The 22,331-nt window shown below is 47.6% G+C and overlaps 1 protein-coding gene across 2 annotated transcripts in view; it reads right to left on the bottom strand.

The window, feature by feature from the left end:
- Positions 1 to 275: 275 nt before the first annotated feature.
- The window catches only part of zbtb16a (zinc finger and BTB domain containing 16a), a 270,254-nt gene continuing 248,198 nt past the window's right edge, over positions 276 to 22,331 (bottom strand). For both annotated transcript variants that reach the window (XM_080214571.1, XM_080214572.1), the window contains exons 6-7: positions 11,090 to 11,257; positions 276 to 682 (exon numbers count right to left, since the gene is read on the bottom strand). In XM_080214571.1, the coding sequence (XP_080070697.1) occupies positions 453 to 682; positions 11,090 to 11,257 (398 nt within the window). In that variant the 3' untranslated portion in view covers positions 276 to 452. The remainder of the gene's footprint in view (positions 683 to 11,089; positions 11,258 to 22,331) is intronic.

The raw sequence follows: 22,331 nt of genomic DNA, 5'->3' as shown, positions 1-22,331 counted from the left end.
GTTCTGACTCCTGCCTAATCAGGCAGCATCATTTTTCTCTTGAGAAACAAAAATAAAAGACAAAAATTTTGGTAATGACCGCACGTAGGTACAATCTCAAACACAAACTACGTTCTCTGCCGCGGCACTTTGCAGTCTGTTAAGTACTTAAAACTTTTGCTAACTGCCCGTCACATTTTGTGACGTTTTTACATGACCCAAGCTTGTACACAAAAAGGAGGACACGCATATGGAAGAGGGGGAGGCAGCGGGGGAGGTGGGGGGGGCGGGGGGGGAGGGAGGAACAAAATATATCATTAGCTGAACGAGTTCATACAACACGAGGTAATTCCAAGCACACACTGTGCGTGACACAGGTAATGGTTCAAACAAAGAAAAAAAATTAAACACTGAATTTTCTTCCCCATGTTCACCAGCACTGTTTTTCTCTTTCTCCCCCTCTTGCTTTACCACTAGACATAGCATAGATAGAGATAGGTTTTCTCAATTCTCCAGTCTGGCGGAATGTCCTCAGGTTTGTGGCTCTTCATATGCTTCTGCATAGCAGAGAGGCTGGGGCAGTAATCCAAACATATTGTGCACTGGTAGGGGGAGGCTCCATTGTGGGTGCGTAGGTGCTTAATCATCGCGGAGTAGTCTCGGGACCGTTGATGGCACAGTTTACACTCAAAGGGCTTTTCACCTGTGGAAGGAGAAAAGGCAAGTGAATCCTTCAAAGGCCAAAACAACCTTTATTTCCCATTTTCAATATCCATCCCTTCCCCCCAATTTCAAAACAGTGGATTGGCCATGGTAAATTCTCCCTCAGTGTACCCAAACAGGTGCCGGAGCGTGGCGACTAGAGGGTTTTTACAGTAATTTCACTGTAGTATTCACATAAGCCTACTTGTGACACTAATAAGTAAATTTTAACTTTAAAAAATGGACAATGCCAAAGCACCCCACCCAAACAACCTGTGAACAAGTTCTATTCCCTTGTTTCAATCCCTCTGTCCTATCCCTACACTTTTACTTCTTGGCCTTAACTGGAGCTATCTGCTTCTCTGTCGTGGCTCTAACAGTGAATCTCCTTCCACCCTCTCCATTCCCCCTTCCTCAATTCCTTAGGCTGCCTCATCCATCAATTCTGACTTTCTCCCGACCCTTCCTCCACTAATTTCTCCTCCTTCTTCCCCAAATTCCATTTCCCCCTTATCTCAATTTTATCCCATGCTGAAAACCCAACAAAAATCAGTTGGGAGAATCTTCCACTCATTACGCTGGACCGCCTCACTAGGAAGTGCTGGTGGAATATTCAACTGTAGGGGCATCACAACTGTGGCCAATCCTGTTTATATTGAGCACAGTACCAGACTTGAGGAAACTGAGCTCCAACGTGTTTGTTTACATATTAGTGTCACAAGTAGGCTTACACCAACACTACAATGCAGTTACTGTGAAAATCCTCTAGTTGCCACACTCCAGCGTCTGTTCAGATGTGCTGAGGGAGAATTTAGCATGGCCAATTCACCAGCATGTCTTTCGGACTGTGGGAGGAAACCGGAGCACCCGGAGGAAACCCACGCAGACACGGGGAGAACATGCAGACTCCGCATAAACAGTGACCCAAGCCGGGAATTGAACCCGGGTTCCTGGCGCTGTGAGGCAGCAGTGCTAACCACTTTGCCACTATGAGCACTCACGAGAACAAAAGAGGGGACGAAAACATGAGTGAGGACAGAGGAGAGGGCGTAAAAAAAGGCAAGATATTCACACTTAAAGCCATACAAAGGGTATTGCCAGATGCAAAGAGATATTAAGTTACTTCCAAATCAATTCTCTCATTATATTCATTGAAGCAGTTCGATCCAAGAACATTTCTTGGATGATGTAACTGGCCCTCCATTGTAAAATTCTTCAAACTCTACTTATCAAGCAATGTAAGAAGTCTCACAATGCCAGGTTAAAATCCAACAGGTTTATCTGGAATCACAAGCTTTTGGAGTGCTGCTCCTTTATCAATGAAGGAGCAGTGCTCCGAAAGCTCGTGCTATCAAATAAACCTGTTGGACTTTAACCTGGTGTTGAGAGACTTCTTACTGTGCCCACCCCAGTCCAACACCAGCATTTCCACATCATGGTTACCCAGCAATGTTTGATGAGCAAACCTACAAGACACACGACAGCAACTTGCCAAGAATCCTTCAATAGTATTTTTCAAACTTGTGACCTCCAGATGAACAACAGCAACAGATGAATGGGAACACCACCACCTGGAAGTTCCCCTCCAAGCCACACACCACCCTGACTTGGAAACATGTCTCTGTTCGTTTACTGTTATTGGGTCAAAGCCTTGGATCTCCCTCCCCAAGAATACCGTGGGTGTGCCTACACCAGACGGACTGCAGTGGTTCAAAGTGATGACTTTGCCCTTCTGAACGGCAGTTAGGGATAGACAATAAATGTTGGTCTTGGCAGCAACAACTCTTCCCATAAATCAATAAAAGAGAGGAATTTAGCAACCTCTCTATATTATCACATCAAAAGACTTTCTTTAACTCCATTTAGGTTGTGAATATTCTTCTCATCTCTAAGTAATTATCTGCAAACCATCTCCGATCCCAGTTAGAACATGCATAAGGAAAATTTATCCCAACCAGTCTATGCTGATGCTTTTTTGCTTCTTTTTGGGTTGTGGATGTCGCTGGCTGGGCCAGCATTTATTACCCACCCCCAGTTGCCCTTGAACTGTGTGGCTTGCTAGGCCATTTCAGAGGGCAGTTAAGAGTTGGCCACATTGCAGTGGCTCTGGAGTCACGTGTAAGTCAGACCAGGTAAGGGCGGCAGATTTCCTTCCCTAAAGGACACAAGTGAACCAAATAGTCGTTAGCGTGACCATTACTGGGTCTAGCTTTCAATTCCAGATTTATAAATTGAATTTAAATTCCACCGGCTGCCGTGGTGGGATTTGAATCGGTGTTCCCTGGATGTGAGCAGGGGTCTTTGGCTTATTAGTCCACTGAGCTTACCACGACACCACCATCTCCCTTGTACCTGCTAAGCGAGCAAATAGTCCCAATCACAACTACCTGTTCTCATATCCCTCCAGTTAGTAGCAACACAAGTGGAGAAGGTAGTCAAGAAGGCATACGACATGCTCGCCTTCATTGGCCAAGGCATTGAGTTTAACATTGGCAAATCATGTTGCAGCTTTATAGAACCTTAATTAGGCTGCACTTGGAATATAGCGTTCAATTCTGGTTGCCACACTGCCAGAAGGATGTGGAGGCTTTGGAGAGGATACAGAAAAGATTTGCCAGGATGTTACCTGGTCTGGAGGGCATTTGTTAAGAGAAGAGGCTGGAGAAACTTGGTTTGTTCTCACTGAAGCGACGGAGGTTGAGGGGCGATCTGATAGAAGTCTACAAGATTATGAGGGGCATGCACAGAGTGGATAGTCAGAAGCTTTTTCCCCAGGGTGGAAGATCCAATTACTAGGGGGCACAGGTTTAAAGTGCGAGAGGCAAGATTTAAAGGAGATGTATGAGGCAAGTTTTTTTTTGTATACAGAAGGTAGTGGATGCCTGAAACTCACTGCTGGAGGAGGCAGTGAAAGCATATACAACAGTGACTTTTAAGGGGTGTCTTGACAAATACATGAATAAGATGGGCATAGAGGGATATGGTCCCTGGGTGGGTAAGGGGCTTTAGTTCAGACAGGCAGCATGGTCAGAGCAGGCTTGGAGGGCCGAAGGGCCTGTACCTGCGCTGTAATTTTCTTTGTGCTTTGTTCTATTCCTCAGGGTAGCACTAACCCTGTGATCAACGCAGCTTATCCACCACTGAACTGAGCTTTAACAACAATTTTAAGGATTTAACATCTTCCTAAGTGATTACGCATGAGTGTGACGCAGGCTGCAAATGACTGGCATTGACAGATATTTGAGCGCTAACAATTTAATGCATAGCTGGATGCTACCATTTACCTCAGAGCAGCTTATACCCTTCCATCACTCAGCAGATTTATCATCAAATTAATCCACGCCATTTAAGTCTAGCGCTTGAATTATGAACAGCTGTTAAAGTCTGGGAAATATATAAAATTGCAGGTGGTGGTGATGGTTGCAAATCAATTCAGCCGTTCCTTAAGATTTTATTAACCCGATCTCTCAAATCAGCAATCCTGTCGGCCGAGTGATTGACGCACCGTTAGTCCAAATGCTCAGTCTCGGGGGGGGGAATGCTCGACTACAATGGAGAAGGGCAGAAATGTGGAGCAGAAGCTCCCCCAAACCCGGAGAAGGTGGATTATGACCTTGTGTCCATTGCATACACCAACTGGTTGGTGCTAAGCTGGTGCCAAGGGCTATTTATCATCATTTCTTTCACGTCACCATCTCCCAACCCAATTGTAGAAACTTTCTCAAGGACAGCGATTGCCCAGTTTAACTTGTGTAGCATCACAAAAAATTTACAGCACAAACAGACCATTCAATCCAACAGGTCCATACACCAGATGAACCTCCTCTCACTATCAGCATATCTACCAGCAGAACCAATTCCATCCTCATGGCACAGTGACAGTGGGGGCGGCACGGTGACACAGTGGTTAGCAGTGCTGCCTCTCAGCTCCAGAGACCCTGATTCGATTCCCGAATTGAGTCAGTGTCTGTGCAGAGTCTGCACGCTCTCCCCACGGGTTTCCTCCAGGTGCTCCAGTTTCCTTCCACAGTCCAAAGACGTGTAGGTTAAGTTGATTGGGCATGCTAAATTAACCCTTAGTATCCCAGAATATGATAGGTTGGAGGGATTGGCAGGGTAAGCAAGGAAGGGTGGGGCCTGGGTGACTGTTGGTGCAGACTCGATGGGCCGAATGGCCTTCTTCTGCTCTGTACGGTTTCTATGGTTTCCAATATCCACAAGCCGGCTGATTTTCTTTCCCCTCCAGCTAAGTGGCGGTTTCCACATTCCACCTGCCATTGGGATCAGGTAACCCAAAATACAGCAGGAATGGTATCTATCATACCTTGATCAATCCATCAGCATATTCTTCTATTATTATCTCCCGTTATGTGTATATCTCAATTCCCCTAATAACATTCACTCCATTCACCTCAATCATTCCCTCTGGCAATGAGTTCCACGTCCTCACTAATTTCTGGGTAAAGAAGTTTCTCTTGAATTTCTCACTGGATTTTTTTTGTAACTTGATCTTTCTCTCTGTGCTTATCTAAAAATGATGTGGAGATGCCGGCGTTGGACAGGGGTGGGCACAGTAAGAAGTCTCACAACACCAAATTAAAGTCTAATAGGTTCATTTGGAATCACGAGCTTTTGGAGCACTGCTCCTTCCTCAGGTGAGTGACTCAATCCAACTGAGACTGAGTGACTCACCTTATGAAGGAGCAGCACTCTGAAAGCTTGTGATTCCAAATAAACTTGTTGGACTTTAACCGTGTGTTGTGAGACTCCTTACTTACCTAAATACTCCTTAAAGGCATCTATTTTGGGTTTACTAGATTAATATCAGGAATGGGTGGGTTGTCTTACTTACTTATTATTTACTAGTGTCACAAGTAGGCTTACATTAACACTGCAATGAAGTTACTGTGAAAATCCCCTGTCGCCACACACTGGCGCTTGTTTGGGTACAGAGGTAGAATTTAGCTTTGTCAATGCACCTAACCAGCACGTCTCATCTCTCAGACTGTGGGTGGAAACCGGAGCACCCTGAGGAAACCCACGCAGACACGGGGAGAACATGCAGCCTCCGCCCAGACAATGACCCGAGCTGGGAATCAAACCCGAGTCCCTGGTGCTGTGAGGCAGCAGTGCTAACCACTGTGTCCCCCTGCCGCACATTATTAGAAAAGGTTGGAGATGTTAGGCCTGTATCTGATGGAGTCTAAAAGAGAATGTGGTGATTTGATTGAAACATAGGCAATCCTGAAGGGTATAGACAGTGTTGATGTTGAGAAGATGTTCCTCTTGTGGGAGAATCTAGAGCAAGGGGTCATTGTTTAAGGCAGATGAGGAAAACATTTTCTCAGAGGGCAGTGAGTCTTTGGAACTCTCTCCCTCAAAGACAGTGGAAGTAGAGTCTTTGAATTTTTTCAGAGAGAGGGGTAGAGAGATAAATTCTTGATAAAGAAGGGAATAAAGATTCTACAGTGCAGAAGGAGATCATTCAGGCATCGAGTCGGCAACAACCACAATCCCACCCAGGCCCTATTCCTACAACCCTATGCATTTATCCTAGTTACGCCTCCTGACACTAGGGTCAATTTAGCATTGCCAATCCACCTAACCCACACATCTTTGGACCGCGAGAGGAAGCCGGAGCACCCAGAGGAAACCCACGCAGACATGGGGAGAACGTGAAAACTCCACACAAACTGTGACCCAAGCTGGGAATCGAACCCAGGTCCCTGCCACCACGAGGCAGCAGTGCTAACCACTGTGCTGCCCCTGAAGTTGAGGTTATAATCAGATCAGTAATGATCTTATTAAATGGTGGAACAAACTGGAGGAACTGAATGACCTACTCCCACTCTGAATCCATATTCATTTGTATTTGTCCAGGATGATTGCCAATTTTTCTTCCAATCAGAATCCCATTAATTAGCTGCAGGACAAGTTCTGTGAGACGCTCATGAATGTTAAAAATGGAGCTCCCTCCCTCTCACTGACTCAGTTGTTGAGTATCGCTGGACACCTGCACTGCATGGGGAAGGGCAAAGCAACATCAGATGACATCTCTGCATGGGAGAACCCCAAATGAACTGGTGGGACTTTGGGACGAAGAAGGGAGAGCAAAGAGAAGAAATCCAGGATGCAGGGATATTAGGGTGAGGAGAGAATTGGCCAGCACTACGTCACATGTGAAAGAAACATCACTGAGTTAATGTGGAGCAGGTGCCTACAGTTCAGGCAGAAGCTTCTTAGTGCTGGTGACGGAGAAGAAACTCCAGAATACTGTTCAGCTCTTTTAGTGCTGTGACACTCAAGTCAATAAATCAGCAACGATAACACAGCCATAAGCCTTGGTTCATTTCAGCAAATGATTAGGATAAGTTATGGAGGGAGCTGAGGCTAAGTGACAGCAGCAGAATTATATGCTGCAGAATCCCTTTCGTAAGGAATGCCTTTAGCGTGGCACAGTGGTTAGCACTGCTGCCTCACAGTGCCAGGGCCCTGGGTTCGATTCTAGCCTCAGGTGACTGTCTGTGCACGTTCTCCGTGTCTGTGTGAGTTTCCTTCGGGTGACCTGGTTTCCTCCCACAGTCCAAAGATATGCAGGTTAGGCTGATTGGCCGTGCTAAACTGACCCTTAGACTGAAATTTTACCGTCCTGTCCACCAGGGGAATTGGAGTCGGCGAGGGGTGGACCATGGAAGGGTTCGTTGGCCTTGGGTGGGATTCTACGGATTTAGGATGAGCGATGACGTAAAATCCCACCCTTAGTGTCGGGGGACTAGCAGGGTAAATACATGGGGGTTCTGGGGTTAGTGCCTGCATGGGATTGTCATTAGTGCAGGCTTGATGGGCTGAATGGCTTCCTTCTGTATGCATCTTTGGACTGTGGGAGGAAACCGGAGCACCCGGAGGAAACCCACGTAGACACAAAGACAACGTGCAAACTCCACACTGACAGTGACCCAAGCCGGGAATCGAACCCAGGTCCTAGGAGCTGTGAAGCAGCAGTGCTAACCACTGTGCTACCATGCCGCCCGATATGTAATATTTTGCCTTCATCTTCAGAGGTATTAACATATATAAAAAAGAATTGAAATATGAAGCGCCTATTTAGCTGGCAATGTTGTGGTGAGGCGGGTCTAGTTAAGGACCGCACACCTTTTCCTTTGTTAACTCATGAACCATAGTAAGAGACTTGATTTTAACCTTTGGCATTTTCCAAATTTCAGATTCCTTGATTTGATTTATTATTGTCATGTGTATTAACAAACAGGGAAAAGTATTGTTTTTCGCGTGCTACACAGAGCATACCATTCATAGAGAAGAAAATGAGAGAGTGCAGAATGTAATGTTACATTTGTAGACATAGCTAAGGTGTAGAGAAAGATCAACTTAACATAAGGTAAGTCCATTCAAGAGTCTGACAGCAGCAGCGAAGGAGTTATCCTTAGTGCGTGACCTCAGGCTTTTGTATCTTTTTCCCGATGGAAGAAAGTGGAAAAGAGAATGTCCGGGGTGTGTGAGGTCCTTAATAATGCTGGCTGCTTTGCCGAGGCAGCAGGAAGTGTAGAGAGTCAATGGATGGGAGGTTGGTTTGCGGAATGGATTGGGCTACATTTACGACCTCGTGTAGATTCTCATGGGACTGGGTGGGGGAGAAAGTGTTCTTTTGCTCAGGCCACCTTGCCAATAGAAGGGGATGGAAAGCACCTCAGTAGGTATGAATCTGCAACAGTCACGGCTCAACAAACTGCAAAATCAACATTTTATTTCCAACCTCACCCGACAAGCATCACACAATTAAACATCTGAGAACCACACTCCTAAATTGCCAAGAGATGTTCTGCTTCAATTAGCATTTCTATGACCTGACTCAAATTAGTTTTTCCTTTAACACACAAAAAGAAGACTCCAATTTATAATGCCAAGCAGCAGCCCATTTAATCTTTCACGCTACAAGGGAGTACAATGTCGAAGCATATAGTTAACAAATACAGTGCAATCTCTGGAAGGAGCCATGTGTGCAAGAGAAGGCTAATAATGTTCAGTGTACTGTGTGGCAAATGTGTAGAGGAACGGGAACAATAAAGTGTACAGACCATTTTAAATACATTTGTGTGGTTTGCTACATTAGGTTTTGTATGTCAGAATATCAGAAATCAGAAGGGATTTATTGGAATCCTATGTAGCAAGCATGAACAGGGTTATGTCAGCATTTTATGAATGGGAAGGGACTTATTGAAATCTTGAACCCTGGGACTGAATTGGATGAGGTTTAACACAAACTTTGGAATCCTACACACAAACGGGATAGGATTCATTGGAATTCTATAGGCTGGAAGTGAATGGTAAAGGGGTTTGGATTATTGGAATTCAGTATACCAGGAATGAATAGGTAGGTCAACTCTCACTCTCTTGGCTGTTGGAATAGGACATAGAACATAGAACACTACAGCACAAACAGGCCCAATCATATCCCTACCTACCAGACCTATCTATAACCCTCAATCCCATTAAATCAATAGTGGGAGCAATCTTTCACGGTACGAAGGAGAACATTGCTTTAGCATAACATTACCAATTACACTACAATCTCTGGAAGGAGTCATTAACAGGCAAAAGAATTATTTAAAAATTCTTTCACGGGATGTGGTATCACTTGTGGCACTCCAAACACTCAGTGGCACAATAGTTAGCACTGCTGCCTCACAGCGGCAGGGACCCGGGTTCAATTCCAGCCTTGGGTCACTGTCTGTGCGGAGTTTGCACATTCTCCTCGTGTCTGCGTGGATTTCCTCTGGTGCTCCTGTTTCCTCCCATAGTCCAAAGATAGATAGATTAGCCTTGCTAAATTGCTCCTTGATGTCAGGGGATTAGCAGGATAAATATATGGCGGTTGCGGGGATGTGACCCGGGTGGGATTGTTGTCAGTGCGGGCTCGATGACCTCCTTCTGCATTTAGGTTCTATGAAATGATTGTCTTGCTTAGCCAATGCAGAGCAGCAGTTAAGAGTCAGCCACATTGCTGTGGGTCTGGAGTCATGTGTAGGCCGGATCGGGTGAAGACATTAGTGAACCAGATGGGTTTTTCCAACAATCGACAATGGTTTCACAGACGTTAGACTTTTAATTTTAGAATATTTTTATTGAATTCAAATTGTTAGTTTGGGATTCAAACTTGGGTCCCTGGATTACTAGTCCAGTGACAATACCATTGTGTCCCCTTCCAATAGGCTGGGAGTGAGGAGATTTCACCCATTGGGATTCTATACATAAAGGGAGTGAATGGCAGGAGTTGAAATTGCACACATTAAAATAGATCTAACTGATTTAGCTACCTGTGTTAATGTAAATAACTTAAAGTGCAAGGCAGGTATAGATCACAGGTATGGGTTGACAGGAAGTGGATTTAAAACAGATAAGGAGGGTGGTGAGTTTGTGGAACTCGCTGCCCCACAGTCTGGTGCAGTCTGAATCATTAAATGTTTCAACGACGAGATAGGTACATTCTAAATAAAAAACGGATTAAAGAGATGTGGGGAACAGGAAGGGTTGAGAACAGGGAGAGTTCAGCCATGATTTTATTGAATGGTGGAGCAGGCTCGACGATTAAATTTGCTTACTTCTGTTCCTATGATCTTTCCCATGAATGTCTGGCTGTGCCTGAGGTTTACCTGTGTGAACTCGGGTAGTGAGTCTGTGCTGTGCTGTGATTGTGCCTGAGGCTTATCTGTGTGAACTCGGTAGTGGGTCTGTGCTGTCCTGTGGTTGTGCGTGAGGTTTACCTGTGTGAACTTGGTAGTGAGTCTGTGCTGTGCTGTGGTTGTGCGTGAGGTTTACCTGTGTGAACTCGGTAGTGAGTCTGTGCTGTGTCTGTGCTATGGTTGTGCCTGAGATTTACCTGTGTGAACTCGGTAGTGGGTCTGTGCTGTGCTGTGTCTGTGCTATGGTTGTGCCTGAGATTTACCTGTGTGAACTCGGTAGTGAGTCTGTGCTGTGTCTGTGCTATGGTTGTGCCTGAGATTTACCTGTGTGAACTCGGTAGTGGGTCTGTGCTGTGCTGTGTCTGTGCTATGGTTGTGCGTGAGGTTTACCTGTGTGAACTCGGTAGTGAGTCTGTGCTGTGTCTGTGCTATGGTTGTGCCTGAGATTTACCTGTGTGAACTCGGTAGTGGGTCTGTGCTGTGCTGTGTCTGTGCTATGGTTGTGCCTGAGATTTACCTGTGTGAACTCGGTAGTGAGTCTGTGCTGTGCTGTATCTGTGCTATGGTTGTGCGTGAGGTTTACCTGTGTGAACTCGGTAGTGGGTCTGTGCTGTGCTGTGTCTGTGCTATGGCTGTGCATGAACTCTACCTGTGTGAACTCGGTAGTGAGTCTGTGCTGTGTCTGCGCTATGGTTGTGCCTGAGGTTTACCTGTGTGAACTCGGTAGTGAGTCTCCAGCTGGTGCTTCAGACTAAACTTCTTGCCACACCCATTGCATTCATAGGGCTTTTCCCCGGTGTGGATGCGCTTGTGACTTTTCAGAGTGCACTCATCTCGGAAGCAGCTCCCACAAAATTCACACTCGTATGGGTGGTCACCTAGGAGAGAATAAAAAGGAAGAAAATATACATCAGGGGCTACTTGAGATCTCATCACAACCATGCTCCGAACACTGCGTTTTGTTCACTCTATCAGATTTACTTCCACTATGAATGATGAAGGGGTGAATAAGGGTGGATTCCAAATGCAATAGAATGAGGTTATGAAGGATTAGAGTATGCTTATGAGTAAAAACACAGGATTGAGGAGGGACATGGCTGAAGCACATACGCTAAAGTAAAGTTAAAGTTTATTTATTAGTCACAAGCCAGCCTACATTAACACTGCAACGAAGTTACTGTGAAAATGACCACACTCCGATGCCTGTTCGGGTACACTGAGGGAGGATTTAGCATGGCATTAATCTAATTTGCACATCATTAGACAGTGGGAGGAAACCAGGGCACTAGGAGGAAAGCCATGCAGGCACAGGGAGAACGTACAAACTCCACACAGACAGTGTCCTAAGCTGGGAATCGAACCCAGGTCCCTGCTGCTGTGAGGCAGCAGTGCTAGCCACTGTGCCACTATACGCAAAGACCCCAAGGCACTATTACAGGAGAGTTATCCCCGGTACCCTGGCCAATATTTCGTCCTGAACCAACATTACAAAGACAGATTAGCTGGTCATTATCACATCGTCGGAGCTTACTGTGTGAAGATTGATTGCTGCAACCAGGGAATACATTTAAAAAATACCTAATTTGCTGTAAAGCACTTTAGAATGTTCCAAGGTTGTGAAAAATGAAATGGAATGAAGTTATGCAACACATTGCTTTTTCCTTTAAGCAAATTATTACCTGGCAGCAATACAGTGAATCCAGCTATTACTACAGGAAAATGATATTATAGAAACAGAACGTGGGAATATAGAGAGAAGCTGGTGAAAAGTGAAAGAAAGGAGGGAGAAAAGAGGAGGTAGCTGATATAAAAGGTTGAATTGACCATCATACAGCGCCTTATTATATCCCAAGCATCTCAAAGCCATTTCATAACAAGATTAAGTTTGAAGGATGGTGACTTCTATCACTTAGATCAATGCAGCAGACAATTTATAGGCATCAAGATTCTACAGAAAACAATCAGGGTGGCTTTACACATCAGCCTTATTTTCAGGTTTGCTAAGATTCCAAACTTACCTTATCTTGGAGAGACAAACAGTGGTTAGCACTGCTGCCTGTCAGCGCTAGGGACCTGGGTTTGATTCTGGCCTTGTCTGTGTGGAGTTTGCAAATTCTGTGTCTCTGCATGGGTTTCCTCCAGATGCTCTGGTTTCTACCCACAGCCCAAAAACGTACAGGTTAAGATACACTGGCTATGCTAATATTGCCCCTTAGTGTTCCAACGTATGTAGATTAGGAGGATAAATATGAAGTTAACAGGGTTAGGGTCTAGGTGAGATGCTCTGAGTGGATTCGATGGGCTGAATGGCCTCCATCTGCACTGTAGGGAATCAATGACTCTATGAACTTCGAGACTGAAGTGAGGGTGAAAGTAAAGACATTAACTGGCTTAACTCATGATAGAAACTGGTTTAAAACCACTGAATTCCATCATTACCACTATTTCGTACATGGATTCCTTTTCCTTTGATCATTTTCTGAAGCAGCGTGAAGTGTTCTACCTTCAAGATGCACTGGTTTAGATCATGCGATTGAGAAGTCCTCTTGAACTTGTCAAGACTTTTTTCAACAGGGCTTCTCAAATTCCATGACCTCAATCATCTGGATGGACAAGAGGCAGCAAGTGGATGGAAAAACCACCATCTACAAATCACGTAGCCACCCTGACTTGGAACATATCCTGCTCTCGCTTCTTTGGAACTGGGTCAAAACCCTGGAAATTCCTAACAGCAATGATCAAAGGAAAAGGAATCCATGTAAGAAATAGTGGTAATGATGGAATTCAGTGGTTTTAAACCAGTTTCTATCATGAGTTAAGCCAGTTAATGTCTTTACTTTCACCATCACTTCAGTCTCAAAGTTCATAGAGTCATTGATTCCCTACACTGCAGATGGAGGCCATTCAGCCCATCGAATCCACTCTGACAGAGCATCTCACCTAGACCCTAATCCTGTTAACTTCATATTTACCCTCCTAATCTGCATACGTTGGAACACCCAAGGGGCAATATTAGCATAGGCAATGTATCTTAACGTCAACTGAAGTGGTTCAAAAAAAAAACAAAACAGCAGCTCATCTCCACCTTCTGAAGGGAAATACTGTCAACAGATTTGGTCCCCTTATCTAAGGGAAGACATACTGGCGTTGGGGGCAGTCTAGAGAAGGTTTACGAGGTTGATCTCAGATATGGAGGCATTTTTGTATGAGGGGAGGTTGAGTAAGTTGGGACATTGGAATTTAGAAGAATGAGTGGTGACATTATTGAGACATATCGGATTCCCAGGGACCTTGATAGGGTAAAATGTTGAGAGGTTGTTTTCCCTTCTGGGAGAGTCTGGGACCAGAGGATATAATCTCAGAGTAAAGGGGTCGCCCATTTAAGACAGAGTTAAGGAGGAATTTCTTCTCTCAGAGGGTAGTGAATCTGTGGAATTCTTTACCACAGAGGGCTGTAGAAGCTGGTAATGTATATTCAAAGCTGAAGGGAATGATATGGGGATAAAGTGGCAAAGTGGAGTTGAGGATTATCATATCAGATCAGTCATGATCTCAATGAGTGGCAGAGCAGACTTGATGGGCCAAATGGCCTACTTCTGCTCCTCCATCTTATGATGGAAGGGCAATCAAACATTGCCCCACAAATAATTAAAAGTCTTAAATACCAGCATTAGTAGTGATATCCAAATGAATTTTCAGAAGTAACTTTCCCTGCCACTTGCTGTTCCTGTGGAATCGGAAAACAAGTCACATAAACATCAGCTTAAAGAAAGCACAGCTGTCACCGGTCCCCGAGTACTGCAGCTCACCATTTCTCCCATTGGCTTGTGATTGGCTCATTATGCTGGCTGAAAACTTCATCTTGCTTAAGCATAGTTTCATCATCTCATTCTTAAAGAGAGATTCACAAATTGTTGCAGAGATACATCCAGGAAGATGGGCATCAAGGAGAAAGATGGAGATACAAATCTGTAGCCAAAGTGATATCATTCGGAGTGACTGCAAGTCTGAAAAACAGCCTCATTCCACAAGGGGTGATGGAGGTCCTTAGCGGACAGTGTCTTGTCTGGTGAGGCACAACTTAATGATCATTTATCTAACATTTGATTTTAATCTCTCCCCATTCCTTTCACCCTGAAGATGTGGGGATCCTGCTGATCAGCTGATCCCTCAAGTGCTCTTCTCCAGTGACCCTCCTTCACATGCGAGCTTAGACTGTGAGCATGAGTAAGTTATTCGACACGGGGTGGCATCATAATCGAGTCAGATTCCACTATCACTCGACGCTCCAACACGAGGGTGGCACAGTGGCTAGCACTGCTGTCTCTCAGCACCAGGGGCCCAGGTTCAATTCCCACCTTGGGTGACTCTCTGAGTGGAGTTTGCACTTTCTCCCCATGTCTGCATGGGTTTCCTCTGGGTGCTCCAGATTCCTCCCACAGTCCAAAGATGTGTGGGTTGGGTGGATTGGCCATGCTAAATTGCCTCTCAGTTCAAGATGTGTAGGTTAGGGGGATTAGCAGGGTAAATCATTGAATCCCTACAATGCAGAAGAAAGCCGTTCAATCCATCGAGTCTGCACCAAACACAACCCGACGCAGGCCCTATTCCCATAACCCCACATGTTTACCCTTCTAATCCTCTGACCCTAGGGTCAATTTAGCATGGCCAATCAACCTAACCCACACATCTTTGGACTATGTGGGATTATGGGAAAGGGCCTGTGTGGGATACTCCACCAGATAGTTGATGTCGACTCAATGGGCCGAATGGTCTCTTTCTGCACCGTAGAGATTCTACGATTCTAGATGTAGCCTCTACAGAGCAGTTGAGAGCAGAGAGCCTGTGGGCACAATTTTAGCACTCACTACTATCACCATCTGACTCATCTGAAGTCTGCTGTACTGCAAACTCAGATCAGAGTTACTTTGGCAAGCTCAGTCACGAATGTGATCATGGGTGACTGAAGGACTGACACAAGACTCCTTTCAAACAAAAGCTAGACAATAACTGACAAAAATTAACAGACAAACCACTTTTTCTCCAAAAAAAAAACATGCAAAATTACTGCCACACGAAAAACTATTTGCAATGACTGTTGAAACCAAATCTAGCGATCAGTTGCTGCCAATTAATAACGAAGAACATTTCTTTACAGTAATGTCTAATTATAATACCACAGAATTTCCTTCCCTCTCTAAACCCTACGAGAATAGCAAGATGCGACGGGCAGAGGGGTATTTTATTGCACCCTCTATAATGCAAAAGGCAGGCAGTGTTGTAACATTTTCTTCATTTCCATGCATTTTCTTTTAAGCAGCTCTGGACTTTAAACCTGTCAGCGGTGACCTACACTCTTCACTGCATTCATGTCAAGTTGCTCTTCTGGCTTTGCATAAATTGCCCTTTTCCCGATTCATCCTGTCAGTTCCTTTCTTCAGAAGAGTTTGCCCTCTTTCCCACCCCCATTCACTCCTTTAAAGCTGGTCGGAGTCTGTTTAAAAATGTGCTCATTGTAAACTTACCGAGGTCCCACAAAACCATTTTTGAGCAAACTCTGAAGTTTTGATATTTATTGGCAATGATGTACCTGCGTCAGTGTATCAGCAACTGATTTTTTTTTCCTGAATGCTTTTGCTCTTGGTATGAGCTTCATGTGGTATACTATTCATAGAATTTTACAGGGCAGGTGGCCATTCAGCCCACCATGTCTGTACTAGCTCACTGAAAGAGTCATCGAAAGCCAAGCGACAAGAGATAGTGTTCTGACATAAGCTATTAATAGGAGGAGACCAGGACTTACCAGGCTGCCACAGCTCATTCAAAGAACTGTGCAGTTCATAGAATCCAGCAGTGCAGGAGGCCATTCAACCCATTACGTCTGCACTTACTACAACCCCACCCAGGCCCTATTCCCACAATCCCATGTATTTACCCTGCTAATCCCTTGACACTAGAGTCAATTTAGCATGGCCAATCAAACTAACCCACACATCTTTCAGACTATGGAATTTGTTCTTTAGCATTTTAGTTAATGGTTGGTGCAGGCTTGGAGGGCCGAAGGACCTGTTTCCACGCTGTAATTTTCTTTGTTCTTTGAAACCGGGGCACCCGGCGGAAACCCACGCAGACATGGGGAGAACGTGCAACCTCCACACAGACAGTGACCCAAGGCTGGAATAGAAACTGGGTTCCTAGCATGAGAGGCAGCAATGCTAACCACTGTGCCACCATGTCACCATATTATCCTCAGTCCTGTGTTCTTTCTCTTCACCTCTCGAATTCATTTCCTCCAGATATAATTTTTTAAAATTCCTTGCTGAGGGCTACTTTTAAATGATAACCATCGCCCTATCAGGCAGCATTTTCCAAATCACAGAATCCTTACAATCCAGAAGCAGGCCATTTGGGCCATCGAGCTTGCACCAACTCTCTGACAAAGCCTCTTCCTTAGGCCCTATCCCTGTAACTCTACGTATTTACACCACACATCTTGCGACACTAAGCAGCAATTTAGTATGGCCAATCCAGCTGACCTGCACACCTTTGGACTGTGGGAGGAAACCAGAGCACCCAGAGGAAACGCACACAGACACGGGGAGAACATGCAAACTGCACATAGACATGGGGAGACGAGCAGCTCCACCAAAGAGACAATTGAGGTATCGTGGGCTCTTTCTGTGCTCTAAGACTGTATGTAGTAGTTGTTCATGGGATCTTGCTGTGGGGCAGTTGGCTGACAGATTTGCCTACATAACAGCGACTGCACTTCTCAAGTCATTCATTGGCTGTGAATGCTTTGGGGCACATTGCCTATAGGAGGGAATTCTTTTATCTTCCTCTTTGGACCATCTGGAATACACTTTCCTTTTTAATAGACGTCTGTTACCAGTCGTATGGAATGATTCCAGTGACACCCTCTCTCTGCCAGAGGGACAAGGTTTACTGTCTGAATGTGACCCAAAATAGGTTTCATTGTAACGTAACATTGGAACATGTTAGGAAGGGGAGAATATTTCCTCTTCTTATATAAGAAAAAGCAGCAAGCAGCATTTAGTTATTTATCTGCTGCCCCTATTATTTGGGAAAAGGGCTAAAACGAGGAACCTCTCTTTGAAAATAAGTACGGGTCCTGCATAATTTGTTGCTTGGCAATAGTCAGTCTCTAGCATGTTAATTATGTCAAACCCCCACGCTTAATGAGCCCAACATTAAGTGTGCAGCAAAAGGCCCCCTTCGACTGCCCAGAGATCTGCACCTGTGCCCCAAGCAATGCATTACCTGGAACAGCTGTCATCAGGCCCGCAGTGACAACCAGCAAGCAGTGACACAGGGCGCCTGCACAGATGACGGTTTATTGTGCGATTAGCAGCATAAATCATAGATCCATCAATACCAAGGGCTCCTGGCTGGTCTGCAGAAGCAAATGCAGCTTGCCAGCAGTGAATGACAAACAGCAAATCGCCCAGGTTAAGTACAGGAGGGTTTGAAAACCAGAGCTGAACAGCAGGGAGTTGGTGAATTTCCCTCGGTTACCTTTGTTTCACAACATCTGATCAGATATAAATATTCTAACATTATCCAAAATAGGACACCACAAATTGGTTACCTCTTTTTATTTTAAGCAAGGAAACCCAAGCCCAGTCCATCACACGAATCAGTCTCCCATCCATCAACTCTGACCACACTTCTCGCTGCCTCTGAAAAGCGACGAGCATAAATCAAGGACCCCACGCACCCCAGACATACTCTCAGGTAGCACGGTGGTTAGCACTGCTGCCTCACAGCACCAGGGACCCGGGTTTGATTCCCAGCCTGGGTCGGTGAGTGTGGAGTCTGCACATTCTCCATGTCTGCGTGGGTGGGAACCCGGGTGCTCCACTTTCCTCCCACACACACTGACTCGCACTGGGGCACGGGGGCCCCCCACACACCGACTCGCACTGGGGCACGGGGGCCCCCCACACACCGACTCGCACTGGGGCACGGGGGCCCCCCACACACCGACTCGCACTGGGGCACGGGGGCCCCCCACACACCGACTCGCACTGGGGCACGGGGGCCCCCCACACACCGACTCGCACTGGGGCACGGGGGCCCCCCACACACCGACTCGCACTGGGGCACGGGGGCCCCCCACACACCGACTCGCACTGGGGCACGGGGGCCCCCCACACACCGACTCGCACTGGGGCACGGGGGCCCCCCACACACCGACTCGCACTGGGGCACGGGGGCCCCCCACACACCGACTCGCACTGGGGCACGGGGGCCCCCCACACACCGACTCGCACTGGGGCACGGGGGCCCCCCACACACCGACTCGCACTGGGGCACGGGGGCCCCCCACACACCGACTCGCACTGGGGCACGGGGGCCCCCCACACACCGACTCGCACTGGGGCACGGGGGCCCCCCACACACCGACTCGCACTGGGGCACGGGGGCCCCCCACACACCGACTCGCACTGGGGCACGGGGGCCCCCCACACACCGACTCGCACTGGGGCACGGGGGCCCCCCACACACCGACTCGCACTGGGGCACGGGGGCCCCCCACACACCGACTCGCACTGGGGCACGGGGGCCCCCCACACACCGACTCGCACTGGGGCACGGGGGCCCCCCACACACCGACTCGCACTGGGGCACGGGGGCCCCCCACACACCGACTCGCACTGGGGCACGGGGGCCCCCCACACACCGACTCGCACTGGGGCACGGGGGCCCCCCACACACCGACTCGCACTGGGGCACGGGGGCCCCCCACACACCGACTCGCACTGGGGCACGGGGGCCCCCCACACACCGACTCGCACTGGGGCACGGGGGCCCCCCACACACCGACTCGCACTGGGGCACGGGGGCCCCCCACACACCGACTCGCACTGGGGCACGGGGGCCCCCCACACACCGACTCGCACTGGGGCACGGGGGCCCCCCACACACCGACTCGCACTGGGGCACGGGGGCCCCCCACACACCGACTCGCACTGGGGCACGGGGGCCCCCCACACACCGACTCGCACTGGGGCACGGGGGCCCCCCACACACCGACTCGCACTGGGGCACGGGGGCCCCCCACACACCGAGTCGCACTGGGGCACGGGGGCCCCCCACACACCGAGTCGCACTGGGGCACGGGGGCCCCCCACACACCGACTCGCACTGGGGCACGGGGGCCCCCCACACACCGACTCGCACTGGGGCACGGGGGCCCCCCACACACCGACTCGCACTGGGGCACGGGGGCCCCCCACACACCGACTCGCACTGGGGCACGGGGGCCCCCCTCACACCGACTCGCACTGGGGCACGGGGGCCCCCCACACACCGACTCGCACTGGGGCACGGGGGCCCCCCACACACCGACTCGCACTGGGGCACGGGGGCCCCCCACACACCGACTCGCACTGGGGCACGGGGGCCCCCCACACACCGACTCGCACTGGGGCACGGGGGCCCCCCACACACCGACTCGCACTGGGGCACGGGGGCCCCCCACACACCGACTCGCACTGGGGCACGGGGGCCCCCCACACACCGACTCGCACTGGGGCACGGGGGCCCCCCACACACCGACTCGCACTGGGGCACGGGGGCCCCCCACACACTGACTCGCACTGGGGCACAGGTTTCCCCCCACCCCACACTGCCTCTCACTGGTTACTGGAATCATACCTGAGGTGAACCACATCATGGTTATTCTAGTCAAATTCAAGATGCAGTGTGTGGTGAAATATGTGGTGTCTGAGATACCATAATTACCAAGCTAAACCCGCAAAAAGTGCTTAGCTACTGAGGGGAACTGAATAAAATATTTATAAAGTATTTAAAGCATAGAAACTGTCTATTTGCCCCATGTCAGAGTTTATAGAAACATAGAAGATAGGAGCAGGAGAAGGCCATTCAGCCCTTTGAGCTTGTTCTGCCATTCATTACGATCATAGCTGATCATCCAACTCAATAGATAATCCTGCTTTCTTCCAAAAACCTTTGATCCCGTTCACCCCAAGTGCTATATCCAGCCACCCCTTGATAGAATTGATATAATAAGGCGGGCTTCATAAAACAGTTCGGAGTTTCTGACCTGAACCATAACAACCTCTATTCACTGCAGCAGGATGGGAAAATCCCAGCTGTGGGCGAGGTTGGAGAAGCTGGCCAATCAAACCCATTCACACTGGTGACCTTTCCATTTGCCAGGATCAGGAGCCACAAACAAAAGACTCATAAATCCAATAGAACATCCAACAGAAAATTTTTTGTCTACGGAGATTTTTAAGTTTATTTACTAGTGTCACAAGTAGGCTTACATTAACACTGCAATGAAGTGACTATGAAAATCCCCTGCTTGCCACATTCCAGTACCTGTTCGGGTACACTGAGGAAGAATTTACCATGGCCAGTGCACTTAGCCAGCGTGCCTTTCAGATTGTGGGAGGAAACCGGAGCACCCAGAGGAAACCCAAGCAGACATGGAGACTCCACACAGACAGTGACACAAGCAGAGTGATAACTACAGGACGGATGTCACAGGTAGGTTCTTTACTCAGAGGGTAGTAAGGGCGTGGAATGCCCTGCCTGCAGCAGTTGTGGACTCGCCAACTTTAAGGGCATTCAAATGGTCATTGGATAGACATACGGATAATATTGGAATAGTTTAGTTTAGAGGGTCATTAGATTGGTTCCACTGGTCGGCGCAACATCGAGGGCCGAAGGGCCTGTCCTGTGCTGTAATGTTCTATGTTCTAAGCCAGGAATCGAACCTGGGTCCCTGGAGCTGTGAGGCAGCAGTGCTAACCACTGTGTCACCGTGCTGGCCTAATTGTAGCAGAGATGTTAAAACGTGGAGCCCTGTAGAAGTCAACGAGAAAAGCATGGCTGCACTTAAGGTAATCTAGATAAACAAACGAGAAGGGGTTTAAAAAAAGGGATAGAAGGATAATCTGATAGGTTCGGATGAAGAACAGTGGTGTAGATTCAGATGGAGTGTATCAACTCTATCAAGAGGCAGCTGGATATAGCACTTGGGGTGAACAGGATCAAAGGTTTTGGGGAGAAAGCAGGATTAGACCATTGAGTTGGATGATCAGCCATGATCATAATGAACGGTGGAGCAGGCTCGAAGGGCTGAATGGCCTCCTTGCTCATATCTTCTATGTTTCTATAAACACTGACATGGGGCAAATGGCCACTTTCTATGCTTTAAGTACTTTATAAATATTTTATTCAGTTCCCCTCAGTAGCTAAGTACTTTTTGCGGGTTGAATTCGGTAATTATGGTATCTCAGACACCACATATTTCACCATACACAGCAAATCGTCAAAAGATTAGAAACCACCGTGCGCAACAACTGGGATAGGACACTCTTTTCTCGCTTGCTCTCTCTACTGGGCAACCTACCCCCTCCCCTAGATCAGCGCGACTATTTTTTATTTTGATTTACCCATTTGCTGTACTCTGGTGATAAAACGACATTTTATCAGCTTCCGCCAGCTGTGATACACACACTCAGCTGTCTGAGGAGAAAAGGCCACAATAAACAGCCAATCTGAAGGTACGCTGGGTGCTACTCCTGCCTGGCGGGAGCTGGAGGGGGTGGGAGAGTGTGTGTGCATACAGGAAGGAATACATAAAACAACTCGCATTTTAACACCATGTTGACACAATCAAATGTCCCAAGCTGCTTCAGGGGAGAGTTAAAGAAAATTTGACATCAAGTTACATCAGGAGACATCAGGGCAGGTGACCAAGAGCTTTCTCAAACAGGTAGGTTTTAAAGGGCATCTTAAAAGGCGGAAAGAGAGAGAGCAGGAGAGGTTTAGGGAGGGAATGCCAGAGATTAGAAGAATAGGAGCAGAACTAGGCCATTCAGCCCATCAAATTCACTCCATCATTCAAGGAGATCATGGTTGATCTAATAAAATCCTCTGTTCTACTTTCCCACC

This window comes from Carcharhinus amblyrhynchos, chromosome 29, assembly GCF_965287045.1.
Source record: "Carcharhinus amblyrhynchos chromosome 29, sCarAmb.v2.hapA, whole genome shotgun sequence".
Classification (NCBI taxonomy): Eukaryota; Metazoa; Chordata; class Chondrichthyes; order Carcharhiniformes; family Carcharhinidae; genus Carcharhinus; species Carcharhinus amblyrhynchos.
The sequence above is the reverse complement of the archived record's forward strand: the minus strand, read 5'-3'. Positions and strand labels throughout refer to the sequence as shown.